The sequence below is a fragment of the Capricornis sumatraensis genome, chromosome 3, assembly GCF_032405125.1.
Source record: "Capricornis sumatraensis isolate serow.1 chromosome 3, serow.2, whole genome shotgun sequence".
NCBI classification, from domain to species: Eukaryota; Metazoa; Chordata; class Mammalia; order Artiodactyla; family Bovidae; genus Capricornis; species Capricornis sumatraensis.
Window position 1 is genome coordinate 164,681,010 of NC_091071.1, and position 20,690 is coordinate 164,701,699.

General features: G+C 55.6%; 2 protein-coding genes and 1 pseudogene across 2 annotated transcripts; all 3 read left to right on the plus strand.

Annotated features, from left to right (window-relative positions):
• The first annotated feature begins 597 nt into the window (after positions 1-597).
• LOC138075484 (intestinal-type alkaline phosphatase-like) lies at positions 598-3,486 on the plus strand. The gene is made up of 11 exons (XM_068967297.1): positions 598-664; positions 744-860; positions 954-1,069; positions 1,258-1,432; positions 1,511-1,683; positions 1,936-2,070; positions 2,159-2,231; positions 2,335-2,469; positions 2,553-2,744; positions 2,967-3,083; positions 3,194-3,486. Exons 1-11 carry the CDS (start codon positions 598-600, stop codon positions 3,484-3,486), a joined length of 1,593 nt encoding a protein of 530 aa, XP_068823398.1.
• A 2,598-nt stretch (positions 3,487-6,084) lies between these two features.
• On the plus strand, positions 6,085-8,998 carry LOC138075487 (intestinal-type alkaline phosphatase). The gene is made up of 11 exons (XM_068967300.1): positions 6,085-6,151; positions 6,232-6,348; positions 6,463-6,578; positions 6,768-6,942; positions 7,022-7,194; positions 7,452-7,586; positions 7,675-7,747; positions 7,847-7,981; positions 8,065-8,256; positions 8,479-8,595; positions 8,706-8,998. The coding sequence occupies exons 1-11, from the start codon at positions 6,085-6,087 to the stop codon at positions 8,996-8,998; spliced, it is 1,593 nt and encodes a 530-aa protein (XP_068823401.1).
• A 3,128-nt stretch (positions 8,999-12,126) lies between these two features.
• On the plus strand, positions 12,127-12,458 carry LOC138076360 (large ribosomal subunit protein eL39-like; annotated as a pseudogene).
• Positions 12,459-20,690: the final 8,232 nt, after the last annotated feature.

Sequence of the window (20,690 nt, forward strand, 5' to 3'; positions counted from 1 at the left end):
GCCCACACCTCCTGCCCAGGTCAAGTCTGGTGAGGAGCTGAGCAGGGGGCAGGGCAGACAGGCCTCCCCATGGATCTCAGCCTCAGGGCATCAGGGAACTAACCCAGACCCCTGGGCCAGGCTATGTCCCTCAGCACTGGGAACCAAACCAGGCCGAGTCTCAGAAAACACTGAACACATGAAGGAAGGAGAGACGGTTCTCCCACAGGACTTGGTGAGCAGCGGGCTGGGCGGAGCCTCAGTCAGGACCTTGAAAATGTTCCTCAGGCCTAAGACATCTGCACCCTAATCCCCACCCCACCCTGAGGAGACAGCTGGGTACCATCCTGTGAGGGAGGGACCTGAATCCTCAGGACCCCTACTGGCTCAGCCACACCCACGACCTCCCCCTGGCAACAGGGCTCAAAGTCATAGGGCAGGTGAGGGGCAGGGTGTGGCCACCCAGGAAACTGGGAGGGACACGGAGACTTTAAAAGCGGGGATTTCAGCCTGGACAGCTAGTACTGACCTGGTACCTGGTGTCCCAGCCTTGCCCAAGACCCAGGGAAAGCCTTGCCCTCCCCAGGTCCCATCCTGACCCTCTGCCATCACACAGCCATGCAGGGGGCCTGCATGCTGCTGCTGCTGGGCCTGCAGCTACAACTCTCCTTTGGCATCATCCCAGGTAATCAGGCAGCTCTCGGCGCCCCCTACTCACGGGGTTGGCCCCAGGCTGACCTGACCAACACTCACCCCTTGGGCAGTCGAGGAGGAAGACCCCGCCTTCTGGAACCGCCAGGCAGCCCAGGCTCTCGATGTGGCTAAGAAGCTGCAGCCCATCCAGACAGCTGCCAAGAATGTCATCCTCTTCTTGGGGGATGGTGAGTGCATGAGGCCAGTCCCCCCCCGTCCCCTGACAGGCCTGACCCAGGCTGGCCCCGGGAACTCGGACCTGAGACACTGTGTACCTTCAGGGATGGGAGTGCCTACGGTGACAGCCACTCGGATTCTAAAGGGGCAGATGAATGGCAAGCTGGGACCTGAGACACCCCTGGCCATGGACCAGTTCCCATATGTGGCTCTGTCCAAGGTAAGGTCAACTGTCCAAGGTAAGGTCTACACTAGAGGGGTGGGTAGGGCCTAAGGAGCAGGGTAGGAGGGAAAGCCCCAGGAGGGTCTGGGGCTGAGATAGGGGCTGGGGCTGTAAGGATGGGTCCAGGGGCTGGGGCAGGAGCTGGGTGTCTACCCCAGCAGAGCTGAAGCCATCTATGCTCCCAGACATACAACGTGGACAGACAGGTGCCAGACAGCGCAGGCACGGCCACCGCCTACCTGTGTGGGGTCAAGGGCAACTATAAGACCATTGGTGTAAGTGCAGCCGCCCGCTACAACCAGTGCAACACGACAAGTGGGAATGAGGTCACGTCTGTGATGAATCGGGCCAAGAAAGCAGGTGGGCTTGAGAGTCAGTATCTGGGCAGGGACGGGTTCAGAGACCTCAGTGGCCCACCGTGACCTCTGCAACCCTCAGGCAAGTCAGTGGGAGTGGTGACCACCTCCAGGGTGCAGCACGCCTCCCCAGCCGGGGCCTACGCGCACACGGTGAACCGAAACTGGTACTCAGATGCCGACCTGCCTGCCGATGCCCAGACGTATGGCTGCCAGGACATCGCCACTCAGCTGGTCTACAACATGGACATCGACGTGCGACACGATGAGCTCGGGGCGGGGCTGGGCAGAGGGGGTGGGAGACTCTAAACATAGTCCCAGGCAACCCACAGCCTTGGAGTCTTGAAGGATCTCCACGGGTTTGTGGGGGTGAGGAGGGGCACCCTGTAGGAGTTACAGGTGGGGACAGGCCTTTCCCACAGACCTGGTGGGGGAGGTAGGGGCTGTGTGAGAGGAGTAAAGGGCCAGCCAGGCCCCTAACCCACCTGCCCTAATCTCTGGCTCCAGGTGATCCTGGGTGGAGGCCGAATGTACATGTTTCCTGAGGGCACCCCAGACCCTGAATACCCATACGATGTTAATCAGACCGGAGTCCGGAAGGACAAGCGGAATCTGGTGCAGGAGTGGCAGGCCAAGCACCAGGTGATGGGGGCTCATGGGTGCAGGGGGTACAGCAGGGCCAGGCCTGAGGTGTCGGGCTATGGGCTGAGGCCTGGTTCTGCCCTCCCAGGGAGCCCAGTATGTGTGGAACCGCACAGCGCTCCTTCAGGCAGCCAGTGACTCCAGTGTAACACACCTCATGGGTAACGACTCCACCCACAACCACTGTCCTCCCCGGGATGGGTGCCACGGGCCACCCCCATCCTCAGCTTAAGTGAGGGTCACCACTGCTCCCCTTTCCCACAGGCCTCTTTGAGCCGGCAGACATGAAGTATAATGTTCAGCAAGACCACACCAAGGACCCGACCCTGGAGGAGATGACGGAGGCGGCCTTGCAAGTGCTGAGCAGGAACCCCCAGGGTTTCTATCTCTTTGTGGAGGGTGAGTGGCAGCCCTTTGGGGAACAGAGTCGTGATGAGGGCCATCAGGGTGGGTTTGGTATCTTATATGTGACCTTCTTGCAGGAGGCCGCATTGACCACGGTCACCATGAAGGCAAAGCTTATATGGCGCTGACTGATACAGTCATGTTTGACAATGCCATCGCCAAGGCTAACCAGCTCACTAGTGAACTGGACACGCTGATCCTTGCCACTGCAGACCATTCCCATGTCTTCTCTTTTGGTGGCTACACACTGCGTGGGACCTCCATTTTTGGTAAGCCCAGGTAGAGTGGCAGGTCCTTGTCCCTAAGTTACGAGGCACAAAATGCTCTGAGCCAGTTCCCTCCTCTGTCAAGTAGGGTAGTAACAGCAACTGCCCTGCATCCCTCTGGTGAGGATTAAGTCACTGAACAGACAAGACCTGCCTGGGCTCTGCACACAGGAGCACCCCAAAGGCTGGGGTCAGTGTGATCATGGGGTCCCCTCTTCCCTGAAGGTCTGGCCCCCAGCAAGGCCTCAGACAGCAAGTCCTACACCTCCATCCTCTATGGCAATGGCCCTGGCTATGCGCTCGGCGGGGGCTCGAGGCCTGATGTTAATGACAGCACAAGCGGTAAGTGTAGTGGGTGGGGCACTGGGAGGTGGGGACGCTGGCCACCTAGGGAACTCTAGGGAGGGGAAGCCTGCCTCCCTTGTCACATTAACTCCCCACCTTCTGGCCAGAGGACCCCTCGTACCGGCAGCAGGCGGCTGTGCCCCTGGCTAGCGAGACCCACGGGGGCGAAGACGTGGCAGTGTTCGCACGCGGCCCTCAGGCGCACCTGGTGCACGGCGTGCAGGAGGAGACCTTCGTGGCGCACGTCATGGCCTTTGCGGGCTGCGTGGAGCCCTACACCGACTGCAATCTGCCGGACCCCGCGGGCGTCTCCGACGCCGTGCACCTGGCAGCCAGCCCGCCTTCACTGGCTCTGTTGGCAGGGGCGATGCTGCTGCTGCTGGCTCCCACCTTGTACTAACCCCCACCAGTTCCAGGTCTCGGGACTTCCCGCTCTCCTGCCCAAAATCTCCCAGCGCAGGCCCTACCAGAGCTACCACCTCGGAGTCCCCACCCCGAAGTCCTATCCTAGCGGCCACTCCTGGAGACCCGACCCGGCCTCACAACCAGAGCTTCACCTCCCAGCAGTGAAGGATTCACCTTCCAGCATTGAAGGAGCCTCAGCTCACAGCCCTTCATGGCCCAGCCCAGCCTGCAGGCTGAGGCCCTGATTTCCCTGTGACACCCGTAGACCTACTGTCCGACCCCAACTTCAGTGGCTTGGGATTTTGTGTTCTGCCACCTCGAACCCCGGTAAGGGGGCTCGGACCATCCAGACTCCCCCCACTGCCCACAGCCCCACCTGAGGACCAGGCTGGCATGGTCCCAGGGGTTCCAGGCATGGCTGGAACCCACACCTTGCCTTTCTGGTGACCCTGGGACTCTGGGGTTTCCGGGAGGCGTGGCAACTGAGGAGGCGTGGTACCCGAGGAGGCGTGGCTCCTGGGGAGCTATGGCTTCCGGTCCTCCATGAACCCACCTTGTGGGCACCTCGCCGGCCATGGAGACGTCTGGGGTCAGGAGCCCGGGGGGACCGTGGACAGAGCTCTCAGCAGCCCCTCCTAGGAACCCAGGGTACCATTACAGAGAGGAGACAGTGACACAGAGGAGAGGACACTTGTCCCAGGTCCTTCAGCTGCTATGAAGGTGGCCGCGGTGCCCCTTCCATGCTGGGAGATCCCAGGAACAGCGTGGGAACTGGGGGTAGGGACACAGGCCCCGCCCTCCTGGGAGGGAGGAAGCAGCCCTCAAATAAACTGTTCTAAGTGCGATACAGGAGTGATACGTATGGGAAGAAAAGCCTTAGGTGGGGGCACAGAGTGTGTGTCTGTGTGTGCGGGGAGGGGAGAGAGTGGGTGACTCACATCCATAGGTCAGAGAGAGGCTGAGGAGGCTGACACTGAGCAAAGACCAAAGGTGGTGAGGGCGGGAGCAACGCAGAGGGACATCGGTGCAGGGGCCCGAGGGAGTCAGCAGGGCCAGGTGAGGCCAGCGGCTGGACCAAGTTGGGGCTTTCCCCTCCCCCGAAGCCAGGCTTTCACCTTCCCTGAAAACAGAGAGACAGTCCCCAGCCCCAGTGCTTACCCTTCCTACCTCCCTGCCTGATGCCCAGGCAGTTACCTCCCTGGTCCCATGAGTTCCAGTAGATGTGGCCCTCAAGAAAAAGGGCTTCCTGTTGGTTCAGCTGGTAAAGAATCCTCCTGCAATGTAGGAGACCTGGACTTGATCCCTGGGTTTGGAGGATCCCCTGGAGAAGGGAATGGCTACCCACGACAGTATACTTGCCTGGATAACCCCCATGGACAGAGGAGCCTGGCAGGCTACAGACCATAAGGTGGAAAAGAGTCAGACATGACTGGGCAACCAAGCACAATATTACATTGTAGAGTTATATCATGCTTTGTTCATCCATTTGTCTGCATGGATGGTTGAGTGGCTTGCGCCTCTTGGCTACTGTGAGTAATGCTACTAAGCTGTGAGTGTGCAAATACCTCTTCCAGATCTTGATTTCAATTCTTGGGGAAACACACCCAGAAGTGGGATTGTTGGATGGGAGAATGCTTTTGAACCCAACTTGGGGTTACCGAAACCTTTTAGCTCTTATCAGAAGCTGTTCCTGTGAGTGTGTGTGGCCTGTGGAGAGAACAGACTCACCTCTGCCTTCCATTTACCTGTTCGATGAAGCAGAGGTCAACTTCAGTTAATGGGGCACTGGGCCCACGCCTGTCGACCCGTTTCAGGCACCTTACACACACACACACACACACACACACACACACACACACACAAACAGCACTGCAGACCCAGCACTTCAGTAACTGAAGACACAGACAAGGCCCCCAGTCTGCTGTCACCTCCAGCCCTGTCCTCCACAGCAGAAGCTGGGCCCAGGCTCCCAGGGGCCCCCACTAGCCCAGTGCCCACACCTCCTGCCCAGGTCAAGTCTGGTGAGGAGCTGAGCAGGGGGCAGGGCAGACAGGCCTCCCCATGGATCTCAGCCTCAGGGCATCAGGGAACTAACCCAGACCCCTGGGCCAGGCTATGTCCCTCAGCACTGGGAACCAAACCAGGCTGAGTCTCAGAAAACACTGAACACATGAAGGAAGGAGAGACGGTTCTCCCACAGGACTTGGTGAGCAGCGGGCTGGGCAGAGCCTCAGTCAGGACCTTGAAAATGTTCCTCAGGCCTAAGACATCTGCACCCTAATCCCCACCCCACCCTGAGGAGACAGCTGGGTACCATCCTGTGAGGGAGGGACCTGAATCCTCAGGAACCTTACTGGCTCAGCCACACCCACCACATCCCCCTGGCAACAGGGCTCAAAGTCGTAGGGCAGGTGAGGGGCAGGGTGTGGCCACCCAGGAAACTGGGAAGGACACGGAGACTTTAATAGCAGGGACAAAGTCTACCTAGATTTAAGCCTGGGCAGCCAGTGCTGCAGCCGGTCCCTGGTGCCCCAGCCTTGCCTGAGACCCTGCCTCCCCAGGTCCTATCCTGACCCTCCGCCATCACACAGCCATGCAGGGGGCCTGTGTGCTGCTGCTGCTGGGCCTGCGGCTACAGCTCTCCCTCGGCCTCATCCCAGGTAATCAGGCAGCTCCTGGTGCCCCGTACTCACAGGGATTGGCCCCAGGCTAACCTGACCAACACTCTCCCCTTGGGCAGTCGAGGAGGAAGACCCTGCCTTCTGGAACCGCCAGGCAGCCCAGGCCCTCGATGTGGCTAAGAAGCTGCAGCCCATCCAGACAGCCGCCAAGAATGTCATCCTCTTCTTGGGGGATGGTGAGTGCGCTAGGCCAGTCCACTCCCTGTCCCCCCACAACCTTGGAGCCCTGGGCTGCTGGCTGACCCAGGCTGGCCCCAGGGACTCAGACCTGACACGGTGTGTACCTTCAGGGATGGGGGTTTCCACGGTGACAGCCACTCGGATCCTAAAGGGGCAGATGGCTGGCAAGCCGGGACCTGAGACACCCCTGGCCATGGACCAGTTCCCATACCTGGCTCTGTCCAAGGTAAGGGCCGAGTGGCCTCAGGGTGGTCTACTCCAGAGGGGTTGATGTGGGCCTAGGGAGAGTGTAGGAGAGAAAGCCCCAAGAGCGTTGGGGGCTGAGATAGAGGCCAGGGGCTGGATGATGGGCCCAGGGCCTGGGTCAGGAGCTGGGTGTCTACCTTAGCAGAGCTAAAGGCGTCTCTGCCCCCAGACATACAACGTGGACAGACAGGTGCCAGACAGTGCGGGCACGGCCACAGCCTACCTGTGTGGGGTCAAGGGCAACTACAGAACCATTGGTGTAAGTGCAGCCGCCCGCTACAACCAGTGCAACACAACATATGGGAATGAGGTCACGTCTGTGATGAACCGGGCCAAGAAAGCAGGTAGGCTTGGGCGTCAGCTTCCTGGGCAGGGGCGGGTTCAGAGACCTCGGTGGCCCACCGTGACCTCTGCCACCCTCAGGGAAATCAGTGGGAGTGGTGACCACCACCAGGGTGCAGCACGCCTCCCCAGCTGGGGCCTACGCGCACACGGTGAACCGAAACTGGTACTCAGACGCCGACCTCCCTGCCGATGCCCAGACAAATGGCTGCCAGGACATCGCCAAACAGCTGGTCTACAACATGGACATTGACGTGCGACATGAGGGGCACAGGCCGGGGCTGGGCAGAGGTGGTGGGGGACACTCTCGAAATAGTCGCAGGCAAACTCCAGCCCTGTGGTCTTTCGGGGTCTCCATGGGTGTGTGTGTGTGCATGTGTGCTGGGGCGGCACCAGGTAGGGGGTGGGGACAGGCCTTTCCCACAGACCTGGTGGGGGAGGTAGGGGCTGTGTAAGAGGAGTAAAGGGCCAGCCAGGCCCCTAACCCACCTGCCCTAATCTATGGCTCCAGGTGATCCTGGGTGGAGGCCGAAAATACATGTTTTCTGAGGGGACCCCAGACCCTGAATACCCAGATGATGTCTCTCAGAACGGAGTCCGGAAGGACAAGCGGAATCTGGTGCAGGAGTGGCAGGCCAAGCACCAGGTGATGGGGGCTCATGGGTGCGGGGGGTACAGCAGGGCCGGGCCTGGGGTGTCGGGCTATGGGCTGAGGCCTGGTTCTGCCCTCCCAGGGAGCCCAGTATGTGTGGAACCGCACAGCGCTCCTTCAGGCAGCCAGTGACTCCAATGTAACACACCTCATGGGTAACGACTCCACCCACAACCACTGTCCTCCCCGGGATGGGTGCCACGGGCCACCCCCATCCTCAGCTTGAGGGTCACCACTGCTCCCCTTTCCCACAGGCCTCTTTGAGCCGGCAGACATGAAGTATAATGTTCAGCAAGACCACACCAAGGACCCGACCCTGGAGGAGATGACGGAGGCGGCCTTGCAAGTGCTGAGCAGGAACCCCCGGGGTTTCTATCTCTTTGTGGAGGGTGAGTGGCAGCCCCTTGCGGAACAGAGTCATGATGAGGGCCATCAGGGTGGGTTTGGTATCTTATATGTGACCTTCTTGCAGGAGGCCGCATTGACCACGGTCACCATGATAGCAAAGCTTATATGGCACTGACCGAGGCGGTCATGTTTGACAACGCCATCGCCAAGGCTAACCAGCTCACTAGCGAACTGGACACGCTGATCCTTGTCACTGCAGACCATTCCCATGTCTTCTCTTTTGGTGGCTACACACTGCGTGGGACCTCCATTTTCGGTAAGCCCAGGTAGAGTGGCAGGTCCTTGTCCCTAAGTTACGAGGCACAAAGTGCTCTGAGCCAGTTCCCTCATCTGTCAAGTGGGGTAGTAACAGCAACTGCCCTGCATCCCTCTGGTGAGGATTAAGTCACTGAACAGACAAGACCTGCCTGGGCTCTGCACACAGGAGCACCCCAAAGGCTGGGGTCAGTGTGATCATGGGGTCCCCTCTTCCCTGAAGGTCTGGCCCCCAGCAAGGCCTCAGACAGCAAGTCCTACACCTCCATCCTCTATGGCAATGGCCCTGGCTACGCGCTCGGCGGGGGCTCGAGGCCTGATGTTAATGACAGCACAAGCGGTAAGTGTAGTGGGTGGGGCGCTGGGAGGTGGGGACCCTGGCCACCTAGGGAACTCTAGGGAGGGGAAGGCTGCCTCCCTTGTCACATTAACTCCCCACCTTCTGGCCAGAGGACCCCTCGTACCGGCAGCAGGCGGCTGTGCCCCTGGCTAGCGAGACCCACGGGGGCGAAGACGTGGCGGTGTTCGCACGCGGCCCTCAGGCGCACCTGGTGCACGGCGTGCAGGAGGAGACCTTCGTGGCGCACGTCATGGCCTTTGCGGGCTGCGTGGAGCCCTACACCGACTGCAATCTGCCGGACCCCGCGGGCGTCTCCGACGCCGCACACCTGGCAGCCAGCCCGCCTTCACTGGCTCTGTTGGCAGGGGCGATGCTGCTGCTGCTGGCTCCCACCTTGTACTAACCCCCACCAGTTCCAGGTCTCGGGACTTCCCGCTCTCCTGCCCAAAATCTCCCAGCGCAGGCCCTACCAGAGCTACCACCTCGGAGTCCCCACCCCGAAGTCCTATCCTAGCGGCCACTCCAGGAGACCCGACCCGGTTCCCCCACCAGAGCTTCACCTCCCAGCAGTGAAGGATTCACCTTCCAGCATTGAAGGAGCCTCAGCTCACAGCCCTTCATGGCCCAGACTATCTCGGAGACTGAGGCCCTGATTTCCCTGTGACACCCGTAGACCTACTGTCCAACCCCAACTTCAGTGGCTTGGGATTTTGTGTTCTGCCACCTCGAACCCCGGTAAGGGGGCTCGGACCATCCAGACTCCCCCCACTGTCCACAGTCCCACCTGAGGACCAGGCTGGCACTGTCCCCGGGGTCCCAGGCCCGGCTGGAACCCGCACCTTGCCTTTAGGCGACCCTGGGACTCTGGGGTTTGGAGAGGTGTGGCTTTCCGGGAGGCGTGGTTTCAGATGGGCGTGGTTTCTTGGAGGCCTGGCTCTATCCTGGAACCCACCCTGTGGTCACCTGGGGCCCAAGGAGACGTCTCAGGCCAGGAGCTCCGGGGTACCCTGGACAGAGTCCTCAGCGGCCCCTCCTAGGAACCCAACGGTACCATTACAGAGAGGAGACAGCGACACAGAGGAGAGGAGACTTGTCCCAGGTCCCTCGGCTGCTGTGAGGGCGGCTTTGGTGTCCCTTCCAGACTGGGGCATCCCAGTAGCAGCAGGGGGGCTGGGGACACAGGCCTCAGGGAGGGAGGAAGAAGCTCTCAAATAAACTGTTCTAAGTATGATACAGGAGTGATACATGTGTGAAGAGAAGCCCTTAGCTCGTCTGGGCACAGAATGTGTGTCTGGGTGAGGGGGGTGGTGATTCACATCAGGAGGTCAGCGAGGGGCTGATGAAGGGCTGACATTGAGCAAAGGCCAAAGGCAACACAGAAGGACAGTGATGCAGGACTGGGTGTGGTCGGCAGGGGGACTGACCTGGGGGAGCTGGGCGGGTCAAGAGAGTCAAAGCTGAAGGAATGGGAGGATGGGGGAGCAGCTGGAATTTCATCCAGAGTGTGGGAGCGGGGTGGAAGGCTGTGAGCAGGGACATAATAGGACTGGAAGACTCTAGAAAATATCCTGCTGACCTCTGATAAGAGAAGACTATTCTGTTTCTTTTTCTGTTGTGGGGGTGTAGGAGGGAGCTGGGAAACCAGAGAGGAAGTACAGACTCCTAACATTTCTGACCTCTGTCTGAAAATATTCAGGAGCACCCACTCCGATATAAAAACACTGAGTATGTGAAAGTGAAAGTGTTAGTCACTCACTTGTGTCTTCCTCATTTGCGACCCCATGGGCTGTAGCCTGCCAGGCTCCTCTGTCCATGGGATTCTCCAGTCAAGAAAACTGGAGTGGGTTGCCATTTCCTGCTTCTGGGAATCTTCCCTACCCATGGTTTGAACCCGGGTGTCTTGCATTGCAGGCAGATTCTTTACTGTCTGAGTCATGTAACCTACCCCACAGACACATTCGAAAGAATTTTACAGGATTGAAGACAGCCATATTTTCCAATACATTTTACAAAACTACAAATTTCTTTGTACTTTTACAAAGCTGCAGGGAAAGCATTTTGCTCTCACTAGAAATGTTAATATGACTGAATGTGCTTCCGTATTTACTCAAATTTTGATTTCGCACTGTAAAATATCAATCTGAAGGCCAGGCTCTCAGGACAGTTTGCTTCAACTCTGGTTTTTAGTGACTGTCACAAACTATGGAGCTGAATGGAAGGAGGGCTTTACTAAATTATTGGACTGGTTTTTACACTCCACCCACCAACTGTGCAAAGGCATTTTGTTACAATGCAGCTTGTGTGGATCAACCTTCTCTGTTGTCAGTTAGCTGGTCCAAAAAACCAAAGGGAAAGAGCTAGCTACCTGTTTATGTTTCATAAATGGGTTCAAATCCCAAGGGAACTCTTCATTTCCAAACTACAGATTTTACAAACAGATTATTCTGGAATTCGTGGTGATGGTCACACAACTCTGAATATTTAAAAAAAAAACTGCGGAATAGTATACTTGAAAACGGTGAGTTTTACGCTACATAAATGAAACCTAACTTACAAAAACAGTTCTGTTTCCAAGCTTTTAAAAAGTGTGTAGGTCCAAGTGTTGGCACAAAATCATGTCCATGGACATATTTTCAAGCATCAGTTCTAAAATCTTTACCATGAAGGGGCAGATGCAGAGAAAGTATGCTTGTTTTTTTCAAGCTTTTTTTTTTTTTTTTAGTGCTTAAGACTGATAGTTGCTGATAAAATAAATTTTTACATATCAGGTGTGAGGAACTCATTCTGTCTTACATGAGTTCACTTGATTTTTGGCCTATCAAACATACTTTGTACATCTAATTTAATTCTTAAGAAAAGGGCACATTGAGTAGGCATAAAGAATGTCCAAGTTAAAAAAAAATTAAAAATTGCTCCCTTTCTGGGACACCAATCCTGGTCCAACCCTCGGACTCCCTCCCCAGCTGCCAAGGCCATATGACTCTCTTGATGTGCTGATCTGATTTTTTTTTTTAAAACCTTGAAGGATTGTATCCATGACTCATTTTATTTCTTTGTTCTGACAATATGTAAAACCATGCTGAAATCCATGCCTCTCCAGAGCAGTTTCTCCCAGTTTCCTCCAGATAGCAGGCTGTCTTCCAGGTTATAGTCTTCAGTTTGGCTCAAATAAAACTCTTTACAATTCCTATTAGCATTATGGATTGTTTGTAGATTATTTTCGTCAACATGTGTGTCACCTAGAGAAATATCAGCACGTTGACTTTTAAGAAGGAAGGGGAGTCAGGAAGAAAGAGGGCAGAAGGACTCATGCCAGCCCCCTTCAATACCTTGACATAAAGACAGCTCATTCTGTGGGGTTAATCTGGAACGTTCTCAAGGTCACACTCAATCCCATCACCAAGACTATCATGAAGCTTCTCCCTTACTCGGACAGTCTTGGTTTTAGAAAGTGAACACCGTGGATGGCTCCTATTGCATTTTATGTGCTCTCGAGGCTTCTAGTTCTTTCCTGCAGTGGTTTGACCAGCGATGGCCTTTGCAGGTTCTGCTGCCTCTGCAGCTTTTATCATCCAGAATCGTTTTTTTTTTTTTTTTTCTTTAAATCCTTCCCAACTCTTTTCTCCACCATCCTATGTGTGGTTGAATTTGTAACTCACCACATCTTCTCACAAGACTTTCAGTCTCAAGAGATTCCTGGTCAAGACACAAAAGCAGAGTCATCCCATTCTCAATGGATTCAAATGAAAACTGGCAGTAAAATCAGGTACACCTCCAAGAGAAGACATTGGAGGAGAACCAAGCTGGGTCTACAAGAAGCCTCACACAGGAAGCGCACACATTTATATTGTGTTAAGGCCTGACTCATTTGAGAAGACCCTGATGCTGGGAAAGATTGAGAGCAGGAGGAGAGGGAACGACAGAGAATGAGATGGTTGGATGGCGTCACTGACTCAATGGACATGGGTTTGGGTGGACTCTGGGAGTTAGTGATGGACAGGGAGGCCTGGTGTGCTGCAGTTCATGGGGTCGCAAAGAGTCGGACACGACTGAGCAACTGAACTGAACTGAAGGTCACCTACACATCAACCAACCAAATCACAATAGTGAGACCATCACTGCTATCTGAACAGCTCATGGGAGAGACAGAATGCTTGGCTCATGATGTTTGCTCTTTCCTCACTAGCATTCTAAGTGGCTCAGGAATAAATAAGTGAAAGCTTTGTTGGAAAAAAATCCTTCCCACTAGCTGTTCCATCAATGGATGCACTTGCACTGTTTTCCCCACATGACATTGTTTTATATTAAACAAACTATGTTGGAAACACATCTTCCCTGCCACATCTTTCCTTTAGTGGATCACACACACACACAAAGTGGTTTGTGTATTTCATTATAGGAACAGAATCCAGCAAATACCTTAAGCTGAGATGTGTAGAAACATCTGTACTTTCAGCCAACTGACTGTATAGCAAACCTCCCACACTGGGTAATTTGCTCTAACACTTCTTCTTCAATCTACAGCAATGTTTTCTCTACATCTTCCAAAGGTATTTGCTGACAAAGAAATGCCTTTCGGTTTTTCGACAGATCATTTTCTGTTCATTGTTTCTGCCATTTTTACTGCAGCAGAAAGAATAAATGTTTGCCTGGTGTTAGGTGTTTTTTGTCTTGTGCTATTACGCAAGAAACTTTAAAAGAGCCTTCCAAATATTTATCATTGCTTAGGGAAATATCAAAAAGTACTAGGTAGAACAGCACATCACTTTAAACATCACGGGGAAAAAACTGTTGGAGGGGTGTCGTCATGTCCTGAAAGCTAAGGTTTTAAATGCCTTGTAAACCAGAGAGGTTCATGCTGTTATTGAGACTATCTCAAGGTGCTCCCAGAGCAAGCCAATGATGATGGAGTTGGGGTGCTTCAAACAGTTTTGTTTTGTTTAATGTTTTATGTTTGAGGCTGACTTCCCGTCAGCTCTGTACCATGGGTGATGAGCATGTGCCAGGAGGGAGGAAGTAGCAACCACTTAACCTGGTATGGATTACAGGTATTATTTGCAGGCTCTTTACAAGAAATTTTTGTAAGCCCACTTGATTGCTTGGAAGGAATCATTTGTTTAAAACTACAATAGATCATATAATCTATAGATCTACTTAGCTAGACACACTCAACTTACTCAGTCTCAATCCACCAGAAGTGAGCAAATGAGGAAGGAACACTGCGTCAGCCCCCTGCCTGCAGTGCCCACATTCTCTTCCCAGGATACTTGACATCCATGCTGGAGGGTGGGTGCCTGGCCAAATCCATGGCAGATAGAGAACTTTTTTTTTTTTGACTGCACAGCATGTGGGATCTTAGTTCCCCAACCAGGAATCAAACCTGTGCCCCGTGTAGTGGAAATGCAAAGTCCTAACCACTGGCCTGCCAGGAAGTCCCCAAATAGAAAATTTTATTTGAGCCAAGTGGAGATTATAGCCAAGTAGGAAGTCTTTCTGAAAACTCCAAGGACTGCTCCCACACATTTTTAAAATAAAGGATCATACATTAAGAGGAGACAGCCATATTTTACACAAAGTTCACCTAAAATACAGAGTCCAGACAAGCACATATACAGTGAGCAACAGGTCCCAGAACCCCTTATGGGATTGGGAAAGAAATGTAATGTACTAAGGAGTTACGCTGCCTGTGTCAGAAAAAATAAAAAACAACACTGATCTTCATGATAGAGCAGGCACTCGCAGCTTCAAGAAGGTCGGCTTCATGTATAATGCAGGGGCAGGCTGCACGCTAGGGAGGGCCCACTATGGGCAGGGAGTGCGTTATGCTTAGATTGCCTTGTCCTGCCCCAGACATAAATTTTACTCCATCGGGATGAAGGTTCCAGGATGGAGTGAAAGTGAAAGTTGCTCAGTCATGTCTGACTCTCTGCAACCCCATGGACTATACAGTCCATGGAATTCTCCAGGCCAGAATACTGGAGTGGGTAGCTTTTCCCTCCTCCAGGGGTTCTTCCAAACCCAGGGATCAAACCCAGGTCTCCTGCATTGCAGGCGGACTCTTTACCAGCTGAACCACCAGGGAAACCAGGCCTGATGGCCCAGGTTTGTGGCAAGGCTGGAATGAGATAAAGCCTGGGAGAGCTGGACACACATTAGGCACTCTGGAAGGACTGATGTCCCTCAACCAGTTGAGATCTGAGTGGGAGACCAGTCATCTTTGGGCCTCAGACAAAACTCTCTCTTTGAAAAAAAAAAAATTATTTGGCTGTTTTGGGTTGGCTCTTACAGTATGGGCTCAATAGTTGCAGGATGTGGGCTTAGTTGCTCCTTAGCAGCAAATGGGATCTTAGTTCCCCAACTACAGATCAAACCTACATCCCTTGCACTGCAAAGTGATTCTTAACCACTGGACCACAAGAGAAGTCCTCCAGACAGGACTCTTAGGACCAACAATTTCCGACGACTAGAGGTGCATCACTCCCTGCAGAGTTCAGACTGGGCTCTAGGGGGCGCGCAGGTTCAGTCCCAGCCAAACCTGTAGCATAGCCCATCCCTGATTTCTGGAGTCCCTCCTTCCCCCAACCCCTGGTCCCTGAACCAAGCCCAGCGGGGCTCTCATGATCACACAGGATGCTTCCTGATGGGTAGGCATAGGTGCTGCCTGGAAACCTCGGGAGACCTCAGACGAGATGACCTTCATCCTGACCTTGCAGCCGATGCTCCCATCTGAGGCTGTGACCTCTCCTGCTTCCAGACACAGGTCTCCCCACCTGCTCAGCATCTGCATGACCAGGATGCCTCCCCCATCCCTGTCTCCGGTAGGGGTGGGGTTGGGGGTCCAGAGACCTGCAGGAAGCTGAGTCATATTCTTAGTCGCACCCTCTGATCTAAAGTGACCCAGGGCCTGCTTCCTCCAGGTGAACAGAGCTTCAGGATCGCTCCTGCATACATGCCAGGCCACAGCCCAGAATCCCTCACCACCAGGGATGCCCAACCTGTGCCAACGTGCCTGACATGGTGCCCGGGAGCCAGCTGTGTGTCTCTGGAGCCACCCCTCAGGGACAAAACAGCTGCCCCACCATCCAGATATCCAGATGTTGAGGCCACCATCCACCTCAGTAGGGAGCATCCAGCTCTTTCCCCCTTTTATGTCCCCAGTAAGAAGTGCTTTTACTAGTCATAAACACACAATGGAACTCTATTTGTAAGAATTAAAGACACGTCACTCATTTACTGGTGAGATAATTAGAAAAGCTCACCAGATGCCCCAGTTCCTGGCCATCAGCAGCAGGGCACCCCCTCTGCCCCCACCCCACTCAGGGCTCCTTGAGCGACAGGAAAGTCGTCGCCTTCACACCTCTGTCAGTGGTGACCGCCGTGGTCTGGTCCCATGGGAATCTAGGAGGGTCTTTTATTATTATTTACACAAAGTAGACCAGGAGAGACGAGGCTTTGCAGCGCTACGGGACTGCAGCTTGGGGATCTGAGCTGCCTGCTGCCCGGTGAATTGGCCTGAGAGGCAGCCAGAAGCTCACAGGTCCGGGCCCAGCTGAGGTCTGGGGGGGCCAGGCGCCATGTCCTTTTCCTCTGACCTGGTGAGCTCATGCTGGCCTGCAGCCCAGCTGCAGGGCTGCTCAGAGGGCTGGACCTGAGGGATGGGCGGTGTGTCCCCGCAGCCCCTGCAGTGGGCGCCCCCCACCCTGTGCAGGAGGCAGGGAGCATGGGGAGGAGGGAGGCATCCACGGGCCTGGCTGGGCAGGGCCCTCATTGAGGACAGCTGGCCACAGGGCAGAGAGGGACTGAAGGACACCCCCATACTAGTGTGGGGGGACACGGTCAGTGGGACCTGAGGGTTGGTGCCTCAAGGGTGGCCTGTAACCGAGTGAGGGCTGAGAACCCCACCAGGGCCAACAAAGAGGCCCCAGATGAGCCACAAGCCGTGTCCCGTGAACACAGAAGTTGGTGTTAGGTCTGCAGGGTTAGGAGCCTGGGGTCCCCTTGACCACACAGGGCTGAGACCCACCAGGGGTGGAGGCCTGATCCCATGATAGCTCTGCAGGACAGGACAGGGTGCAACTAGCTTTCCCCAAAGGCGAGGGGGCCTCAGGACGTGGCATCCCCGCCCGCAGTGGTTTTCTAGGTGAGGACATCCTCCCTGCCCAGCCTCAGGGTGAAGTCCACGCTGCCAGAGTCCTGCTCAGCCACATGCCACATGCTGTCCTAATGCGGGGTCTCCTTCAGGAAAATGGAGCCTGCAGAGCAAGGACTTCTAGGGGGAGGATGGGCTGAGAGTCATACTGTTCTGAAACCTTCAATAATCCCATGAAGGAATTATAAATAACGTGCTCAGAGGCCTGCATTTTTCTGTAAAATGTTCCCAAGAACCGCCTCATGTGGTTACATGCTGTGCAGCGACAGGTACCCTGGAGGCTGCCTGGCTCCAAAGCGGAAAATGTCTCCATTATCCAGGAGCCCTCTGGGACCCCCGCAGGCTGGGGCCAAGACTGAGGTGTCTTGTGACCCCTCACAAGTCAGCAGGGGAAACGCCATTGACTCTTTGTGACCCCATGGACTGTAGCCTGCCAGGTTCCTCCGTTCATGGGATTTTTCAGGCAAGAATACTGGAGTGGATTGCCATTTCCTTCTCCAGGAGATCTTCCTGACCCAGGGATTGAACCCAGGTCTCCCGCATTATAGGCAGACTCTTTACCGTCTGAGGCACCAGGGAAGTCCAAGGAATTGGGAGACGGCACAATTCACTCCCTTCTACAGTCTCTCCTCAGACGTGGGGTTGGGGGCTGGAGGATACAACTGCCAGGGTCCTGCTCAGCAATTTCCCCTCTAGATTCAAGTCCAAGCTCCTACACAGGTGGACAGGGGAGGCAAAGGAGGAGGCTGGACTCTGGGGCTCTGTACTCTGCCCTGTTCTGTCCTGTCCTGTGGCAGGGTGGCCCAGGGGTGGCCTCGGGAGCCCAGCACTCAGCCCCTGGACAGGCCTGGAGCTAGCAGGGGGACCGGGAAATTCCTCTTTTTATTGTACCAAGGGAAAGTGCGTTCCTCAAGCCAGTTTAGGGGAGGGATGAGATGCCCTGAGGGCTTCCCAGGTGGCACTAGTGGTAAAGAACCCACCTGCCAATGCAAGAGACATAAGAGACACGAGTTTGATCCCTAGGTCGGAAAGAGCCCTGGAGGCGGGCATGGCAACCCACTCCAGTATTCATGCTTGGAGAATCCCATGGACAGAGGAGCCTGGTGAGCTATGGTCCATAGGGTCGCAAAGAGTTGGACACAACTGAAGTGACTTAGCACGCACGCATGCAAGGTGCCCTGAAGGTGAGAGAAGGAGGCAGCAAAAGGGGCCCTCCAGCAACCAGCCCTTTCATGAGGTCTCTGACTCCACCTGCTCCCTGGGGAGGGAAGGATTCAGGGTACTGCCCAACATGGGGTTACAGAGGTGGGGATGTGAGGAGGAACTCAACCCCCTGAGAACCCTGCAGAGGTATTTGCTCATGGAGGACACTGGGATTCCTAGCAAGTCTGGAACAGGGGCTCTAGCCATTTAAAAATATTGCTTCTAGGGCTCTTCACGGGCTGGGGAGCTTGGGGTCCTTGGGGTGCTGGACATCTGGGTCTGCATACAAGCAACCACACAGGTGGCAGAAACTTGAATGTGGGCTCCACTGAACTTGTTGGAAAGGTCTGTGGGGCAGGACTGCTTGGGGACACCTCAATGGCCCTGAGGACTCAGCTTGGGGCTCTCACTGCTGGGGCTGCAACTGTGCAGTCTTGGGGTGGTGGAGGGACCCACATCTGGCCAGCACAGGTGGGCCCACCCCTCACCCACAGCCCTGCATCCACCGGTGATGCCCCTGGGCCTGGAGAGGGTGAGACACTGGCCAACGTCAGGCAGGAGTGACCCCCGGGGCTCAAGGCTGGGCCTCAAAGCTGCGGAGAGCAGAACCGTGAGATCCAACACACGAAGGCACACAGGTGGGTGCCTGGAAGCTTCAGCGCAGTTGTAAACCATCCCCCGGCTCCTTTATTTCCCTGCTGTTACATGCTTAGTCGCAGATTGCTTTCTGTCATCCCAGTGAGCTCTGCTCAGAGGATCCCTGCTGTGGGCCAAGCCGTCTTCCTCCTCGGGGAGGGATGGAGCCAGCCTTGCGACAAGCTGCCCCGCGGCGACTTCTAGAATTGCTGCACAACCAGAAGGACCTTCACCACGGCATTTGAGCCCCTCAGCCAACACAAGGGAAACTGAGGTCAAGTGGGCGGCTGTGCTGAGCTGGCTTAGCATCATGGCCAGTGGGTCCTCAGCTGGACTGCAGGCACAGGGCCTAGTGGACAGTGAAGTGGCTGTCTCTATGCCGTGTGCTCGGTTTCCTAACAGAACTCATCGAGGGGAGATGCTGAGGGTGGGATGGACATCCGGAGCTCGAGACGACCCAGCAATCAAGACGCGTCCATCAGCCAACACAAGCAGCGTGACCCTGGGCAGGCATGTGATTCCCCTCAGCTTCCCTGTCTGTAAAAGGGGCTGCCTCTTGTCCTCCATCCACTTCACTGGGTTGCAATGAGGATGCTCTCAGGATCTGTCTGGAAAGGCAGTCTGGGAACCAGTGGGTGACACCCACGTCACCACTGTGCCCTGCAGGGCCACCCTGTAGCTCTGAGGTCCTTGGCTGTCTAAGTTTCATGGTCCCTAAGGGCTAGGGTGGGGGTGCGAGGGTGGGCATCCCAATGCAGGAGATGTAAGAGCCATGGGTTCAATCCCTAGGTCAAGAAGATCCCCTGAAGAAGGCATGGCAACCCACTCCAGTATTCTTGCCTGGAGAATTCCATGGACAGAGGAGCCTGGCGGGCTACAATCCATGGGGTCGCAGAGTAGGATATGACTGAAGCAACTTAGCACAAGGGCAGGGATGCTATCCTCGGGATGCCCTTGGCTTGTGATCCCTCTGATCTCTGGTCTCCCTCCGTCCTCCTGGAAAGGTGCAAGGAGCCTGCAGCCCCAGGTAGCAGTGATGTCATCGCTGTGAGCCCAGCAGGAATCCTTCAGGTTGAGGGGGTCTCCAGTGGCTTCGTGGCCTGTTGTCCACAACCCTGCCAGGAGGATGGGTGGTCCACCCCGGGACACAACAGGGCATGAGGGCCCTGGTCAGCAGCTGAGACCCTCAGGTTTCCCAGCTTCCAGCTTGGGACCAGCCTGGAGGCCAGGAACCCCGTATCCTATGCCAGGGGCCCACTTTCCCCTACAAGCCCAACCCCACTGGCCCCCTCAGCTGGGTACAGACAGGAAGCGGAGGAACTTGGCCCCAAGAGTACCTGGGCTTCATGGCACTTCCTGTTGGAGTCCCACCCCACTGGCCCCCCTAGCCCAAAAGGCCTCCCCTGTGCCAACTGGGAGACAGGAAGGATCGGTCTTGGATGGAGCTGGGCCACTCAGGGAGCCGGAGGCATGGCCAAAAGGGGTGCCTGAGAATCTAGTTTCAAACCAGGATCCCAGGACAGAGGGAGGGGGTGAAGCATGGGACCAGGAGGTGGAGGGCAGGTTGAGAGAGGGAGCTAGACAGTCTCTGCCTTCACTCCCCAAAGGACATGATATGCACATGCTCAACCCAGGGGGAAAGAGGCTTCCAGAGGAAACCAAGGAAGATCCATAAACACAGCACCTCTAAGGAGCTCTGAATATGAGGGCCCCCTCACCACTACCACCACCCCCACCACCCCGACAGGCAGCTCCCAGCAGGGCTCTGTGCTCTGGACTGATGCCTGCAGCCTCTGTGTGTGCAGAGCCCTGCCCCTCGGGAACTCGGCTACCCTCCCTTCTATGGGGTCCCCTCTTCACTCCTGCCTCTTCTCTGTGGACTCCCCTGCACCCTCCACTGTGGCGGGTGTGCCTTCCGTCTTCCCCTCCCCAAGGCTGGGGTATCCAAGGATCAAATAACAGAGACTTTCTGAGAGCCTGTCAAGGCTGAGAGGTGGACGGACATTCTCTGAGCATGAAGACAGGAGGTGGACTGGCAAGAGGTACACCTCTGCAGTGGGAGACAGGTTAGGCACGCACACCAGGCAGGGCCCCGGGAGGGCCTGCC

Coding starts and splice junctions, on each gene's coding strand:
- LOC138075484 (XM_068967297.1), top strand. CDS start 598: ATGCAGGGGGCCTGCATGCTGCTGCTGCTGGGCCTGCAGCTACAACTC. Junction 1,070..1,257: donor CATATGTGGCTCTGTCCAAG/GTAAGGTCAACT, acceptor CTATGCTCCCAG/ACATACAACGTGGACAGACA. Junction 2,071..2,158: donor AGTGGCAGGCCAAGCACCAG/GTGATGGGGGCT, acceptor CTGCCCTCCCAG/GGAGCCCAGTATGTGTGGAA.
- LOC138075487 (XM_068967300.1), top strand. CDS start 6,085: ATGCAGGGGGCCTGTGTGCTGCTGCTGCTGGGCCTGCGGCTACAGCTC. Junction 6,152..6,231: donor CTCCCTCGGCCTCATCCCAG/GTAATCAGGCAG, acceptor CCCCTTGGGCAG/TCGAGGAGGAAGACCCTGCC. Junction 7,587..7,674: donor AGTGGCAGGCCAAGCACCAG/GTGATGGGGGCT, acceptor CTGCCCTCCCAG/GGAGCCCAGTATGTGTGGAA.